Genomic DNA, 6,000 nt, shown 5'->3' with positions numbered 1-6,000 from the left:
AAGCTCCATCATGCTAAGTGCTCAGCAGAGGTGTGAGCCAATTTTCTTTTCTTTTCTTTTCTTTTCTTTTTTTTGATTAAACATAAGCTACACCTGTCCTGTGTTTAGGAATGTTTGGATATACAAATATCTTTGGGTGGCATTTGCGTACTGTATTCAGTACAGAGCGTGCTGCTGAGGCTTGCTGCCGCGGAGCTGAAGGCTGTTCCATACAGCACAGGTGTGTGGCAGGCTACACCCTCTGGTCAGCGTAAGTCCACCCTATGGTGTTCACACAATGGCAAAATAGCCTAACACACTTCTTAGAGCAGCTCCCTATACTAAGCAATGCATGCCTGAATCTACATATAGCAATAGATGTGGCTCTAGATCTCTATCTCTATTATATCTATTAGACAGATAGTGTGTTAGTCAGTTCTGAACTGCTGTGAACAAAATACCAGATGAGAACAAATTAGAAAGCCAGCCTCAGCAAAAGTGAGGCGCTAAGCAACTCAGTAAGACCCCGTCTCTAAATAAAATACAAAATAGGACTGGGGATGTGGCTTAGTGGTTGAGTGCCCCTGAGTTCAATCCCGGGTACCCCTACTCATAAGAAAAGAACAAATTAGAGGAGGAAAAGTTTATTTGGGGCTCAAATGTTTCAGAGGTTCAGTCCATGGTAGACTGTCTCCATTGCTCTGGGCCCAAGGTGAGGCAGAACATCATGGCAGAAGGGTCTGGTGGAGGTCACTGCTCAGCTCATGGAAGGCAAGAAGCAGAGAGAGAGTGGGACGTGTCAAGGACAAAATATATAATTCCCAAGGCACACCCCCAGTGACCCACTTCCTCCAGCCACGCTCCACTACCTATAGGTACTATCTAGTAATCCACTCAAATTATTAATCCACCAAATGGATTAGTCCATGGATTAGGTTACAGCTCTCACAATCTAATCATTTCACCTCCCGTGTAGACACAGGAGCTTTGAGGTGACACCTCATGTCTAAACCATAACAGATAGTCAGCCAGATAGTGTAAATTTATTTTAAGGAATTAGTTCATGTGATTGTGGAGACTGGCAAGTCCCAAATCAGCAAGGCAGGCAGGCTGGACACCCAGGCAAGGAAGGACACTACCGGTGAGTCTGGGGGCAAACCAGCAAGTTCCCTCTTCGGAAGTCAGTCTTTTTCTGTTACGTCCTTCAACTGATTGGATAAGGCCAACCTGCAATATGGAGGAAGGCATTCACTTTATTCAAAGTCTACTGATTTGAATGTTAATCTTACCTTTAAAAAAAATACCTTCATAGACATCTAGAAGAACATCTGACCAAACATCTGGGTACCGTGGCCAGGCAAGTCGACACAGCCACCTGCATAGCCCTTTGCTGCTGGTGGCGGAGTGAGCACTGGGAGACACCTGTCAATGTGGCTCAGGCTGGAGGGGAGTGGGAAGCCCTGGGCACCCCAGGGGCCTCTATGAACACAAGAGGAGAAGGGAAGCATGAAGTTCACCACCTAGATATGCTGTCCAGTCACATGTGGAGCGACCTCTGCCTCCTGTTCTCCCCTCAGTCCTGTCCCTACAGATGGGACTTTATGGTCCCTCTCCTGGCTTGACCCCTTCTCATACCCTGAATCCTATTCTGCCTCTTGTCCATGTTAGAAGGACCCCGGGGCAAGTAGCTTTTCTGTGTCCCCGCAGTACCCCTCTCCTAGCCGGTGTTGGCCTGTGCTGGGCTCAAGGGCAGTCTAGAGCCTGTTCCAGGACCTGCCCGCGGGAGGCTTCACATGCAGAATCTGGGAAAGCTTGGTGCCTTCCAGGAGGCTCCCCTTCAACTCAGCCCTGACAGTTCTTCCCAGAGCTTCCAGAGCTGGCCGAGTGCCCCTGACCAGGGGCCTGCCAGACCACCCTGATGCCAGGCACTGACCTGACTTTCCAGACATGTCCAAGCCTTCCTCTCGTGCCAGGGACCGACCAAGGCTAGTGGTGCCATTGGGTGGGCTGCCCTAGCCTGGCAATGGGCCCACACGTGGTCCTGACCTCCCTTATCTCCCTCCGCGGCTTTCAAACCTCTGCCCCACATGTGGGGTTGACTAGATGCCCAAGGAGCACAGAGTCTCACACCCATGAAATCATTCTGGGGCCTACAGCTGGATGTAGCTCCCAGGAACTGCTGAGCAACCCCAAGCACCGAGGGCAGCAGGAACGGTAGCAGGGGTTCTTCACCCTCTACACCCTGCCAACAGCATGCAGGCTGCCACTCTCCTGCTCTGGAGGCCCCTGTCCAGGTGTTAGTCATCTCCTCCAGTAGTTTTTGGAAACATTGCTGCACAACCCCTGCAGGCTCTCCCAATCAGCATCACCTCCCACCTCCCATCCACACCAGGTGCAGGTAAACATTTCTGGAGAATGGGCTGCTTTCATCATAGAAATACAGGAATGTGGCAATTGTGAGGTTCATGCTCCCCTGACTTTTAAGGCCCAGTCTGTCTGTGCTCCTCTATGTTGATGCTATAAAATTCAGAACTGATAAATTCAACACCCTAAGAAAATGAGCTACGACTTACATTTCCTCACCCACTCTGGGTAAGACATGAACTGGGGTCATTGACGAAGGAAAGCAATGACCTGAGAGGGGACTACCGGAAGTGGTATTCGTGGGTGGCCCAACAAAAGGAGTGGTGATATGAGTAATGACGTGACCAGCATGGTGCTGGGGAAGCACAGAGGCCAGAAGAGCTCTGTGGGCTCGGTGTGAACAGGCTCTGCAGAGCCACACAGTGCTGCAGATTGCAGAGCTGCCGCCCTGCGCCCCCGGCCAGGCGCGAAACCAGAGGAGGGTGCTCTTGACCATAAAACCCAGAGGAGCTGACTTCTGGATCCAAATGGGAACAGAAAGCAGGGACATCAAGAAGGCCCTCCGTGTGCACCAGCTGGATGTCAAGTATAGGCGCGATTAGCTCCTCTCTGGCCATTCATCTAAATCTTGATTGACAAATATTTATGGTTCCAGAAATTTTAGAACACTTTCTCATCAAATTCTTTATATAGACATGAACGCCGCTGCGAAAGCTATTTCCCCAAGCTCCACCCACCTTAAGGGCCACTCTGATCTAGATGCTGGGGTTGTCTGAACCGGGGGCTGAAGGCAGGGGTTGAGGAAGTTGACCATGTTAGATGGCTCAGGCAATTGGGTGGGAAAGGAAGTGAAGAGGGATGGACCTTAAAAATTAGGAAAGTGTGAATGTCACCTGTGTGTCATGGGTGTCACGCTTGTATCTGGTGAGCTTGCTGAGTTGAAAGGCAAAGATAGTGGGATGAAAGTGTGAGGGGCAGGGCAGGAAGCTGGGTGTGGAGGGAAGGCATCTACGTGTGGCACCGCCTTGGGGGTGGGGGATCTCTAGAGGTGAGCTGGACAAGGCACAAAGGGGCCAAGACTGCAGGTGGAGCTTCCCACTGGGACCTCTGAGGTTTTGGGAATCATTGGGGAAGTGAGGGGACGTGTGCAAGGACACATAAGGGGCACTTGGAATAAGCAGAAATTTCCTAGGAGAGAGCGATGAGGTGTTGGGTAGAAATGCCGTAGGGGAACAGAGGGCCTCCCCAGAGCCGCTGCAGAGCCAGAGGCCACGGGGCCAAGTTGGTGAGGGAAGTCCAGAGTCGAGGCCAGCTCTGACCTCTCCCATGTCCCTGTGCCTGGCCCAGGGCCTGGCCAGAGTACTTTTCTGGCTCTCAGACTCGTCTGTTGTGAGTGGGCTGTAGGTAGGAGACTCGGGGCTCCTAGTCTAGAACAACCACAGCACAGCTCGCTGCAGGCCCTGGCTCCGGGGCTCCTTTCAGAGCTGAGCCCTCACGTCGGAGAAGAGGAAAACGAGGCTGAGAGTGACAAGAAGCTCATCAGCCTCTTCCAGCTTGAATATTGGGGGCTGCCAGGCTTAGGCCCCTGGAGGGGGTCTGTTGTTATGCCCTGGGGTCTGAGGCCACCATTTGTGTAATAGGTCAGCATTTGCCCCTGCACCCTTGGTTAGTCTGACCCAAGGACCGAAGGACCCAGCTCTGGGTCCTAGGGAAAGTGTCCACCTCAGAGCCCTCAGAAACCTGCTGGTACTGAATGGTGACCCACAGAGGCAGCTCCCCTGTGGCTATGCCCACTGTGAAGTATGCACCATCTGATGGGCCACCCTGGACTCTACTGTGATGCCAGAGTCAGAAGGAGTATCGTCGCTGGCCCAGTGGCCAGCTAGCCCCATGAGAAGCCCAGAGGGGAAACCCTGCCTGTACTGGACCTGTGGACAGTCCATGCCCTGAGCCCTCCAGGCTCCCTGTGGGTCTTCATGCCAGGTGCAGTCACCAGGGCAGCACAGCCCATGGAGAATGGGTCACCTCCAGGGACCGAGGGCAACAGAGTCACAGGACTATCCCTGGGCCCTCAGAGTCCTCGGCACTGGGAGCCAACATTCTCCCAACACCCAGGTATAGGTGTCCCGATGCTTGTGAGTCTCCAGTGGTCAGGGACCAGGTTTGACTCTATGTCTCCATTTTGCTCGTTTTAGGGACAGGCCTCAGTCCAAGTCCAGACAACAAGTCCAGTCTCAGTCCAACATGCCCTTTGGGTATGTTGGAGGGTGGGCAGGGGGGTGAAAAGCCCAAGGGTAGACCGGGAGGTTCAGGGATCTGACCAGGGCACGACCATCCCACGTGGGCAGCAGCACAGGCCTCGGTATGGCTGCTGCGTTGGCCCGTCCACAACCACTAGGCCACACTCCTTTAGAAGCAGCCAGGGATGCGCTGAGCTGAAGGAACTGCTACTTCCCCCACGCAGGACTGTCGCTAATTCTGGGTGCGTCTCGAAGCTGAGTCCCATGACAGGGAAAGACAAGGGCCAGAGAGGGAGAAGGAGGGGCTGCAGACTGTGGCTGGACGGGTGTGAAGGTGGACAACGGGGCCTCTCTCTCTCTCTGTCGGTTTCTGTAATGAGGAAGTTCTCTGCAGCTCAGTTTCCTTTCCCTCACTGAGCGCTTGAAACAGGAAGTTAGTCAGTTAAGCTGGTGGCAGCAACAGAGGCGACTGAGAGGGGACGGTGGCAGGTCTGAGCACAGGGCCCTCAGTCGCCCTCGGTGGTGTGTTGGTCCTGGGGGTGGAGGCCGGCCCGACCGGAGGCCCACACCCGCCATGGTCCCCGCCTGGAACCATGGCAACATCACCCGCTCCAAGGCGGAGGAGCTGCTCTCCAGGGCGGGCAAGGACGGGAGCTTCCTCGTGCGTGCCAGCGAGTCCATCCCCCGGGCGTTCGCACTCTGCGTGCTGTGAGTATGCCACCCTCTTCCCGGGTCCTCGGCGGGCACAGAGACCCGAGGGGTGACTTTGGAAGGCAAAGCTAGCCGGGGGCTGGCCCTGGATGGGTTGTTCTCCCATCGCAGGACGGAGTGGCCTGCCTGGCACGCTGCCGTCCAGTTTGTGGGGTGGTCCAGCTGAGGCCCACCTGGGCTTGGCCTTGGAGTTCAGGGAGCCCGTCTTGTGGCAAGGTTGGCAGTGCTGGAACTCTCGGAGCCACTCTGCGCCAGGTCCCACGACTCGGCTGCCCATGAACTGTGGTGCTGGGGACGTCCTCGGGCTCCAGAGGCAGGAGAAGGGGCTCCGTGGTGGTGGGTGTTAGGCAGTGGCTCACCAGCTAGGTGTGAGTCCAAGATGCCCAGCTCAGAAGCCCTCCTGCACCCAAGCAGTGGGTCTGAAGGGAGCTGCCATCTGGGGAGCCGAGAGCCTGGGTGGGTTTCAGTTCACCCAGCAGCGACGTTTTGTCCCCAAGAAAAGAGGAGGTCACCCTCATCCCAGCAAATTGCTCCTCCCACGTGAACCCTCTCTTCTTCCCTGGCACTCAGCTGTGTCCCCACCCGTTTGGTCAGCACCCCCATCAGCTCACTGTCCCCCACCCTTCCCCCCGTCTGGCTTGTGCTGTGGCTGAAAGTGCCAGTTGTCCTGACAAGAGAGCAACCACTTGCTGAAAGTTCCTTTTTA

At 54.9% G+C, this 6,000-nt stretch overlaps 1 protein-coding gene across 2 annotated transcripts in view; it reads left to right on the top strand.

Annotated features, from left to right (window-relative positions):
- The first annotated feature begins 5,047 nt into the window (after positions 1-5,047).
- Inpp5d (inositol polyphosphate-5-phosphatase D) overlaps positions 5,048-6,000 on the top strand; it is a 109,047-nt gene continuing 108,094 nt past the window's right edge. The window contains exon 1 of one of the 2 annotated variants that reach the window (XM_076866101.2): positions 5,048-5,291. In XM_076866101.2, coding sequence (XP_076722216.2) covers positions 5,158-5,291 — 134 coding nt within the window. In that variant the 5' untranslated portion in view covers positions 5,048-5,157. The remainder of the gene's footprint in view (positions 5,292-6,000) is intronic. The other variant, XM_076866100.2, reaches the window with a different exon arrangement.

The sequence above is a fragment of the Callospermophilus lateralis genome, chromosome 9 (genome assembly GCF_048772815.1).
Source record: "Callospermophilus lateralis isolate mCalLat2 chromosome 9, mCalLat2.hap1, whole genome shotgun sequence".
Lineage (NCBI taxonomy): Eukaryota > Metazoa > Chordata > Mammalia > Rodentia > Sciuridae > Callospermophilus > Callospermophilus lateralis.
The sequence above is the reverse complement of the archived record's forward strand: the minus strand, read 5'-3'. Positions and strand labels throughout refer to the sequence as shown.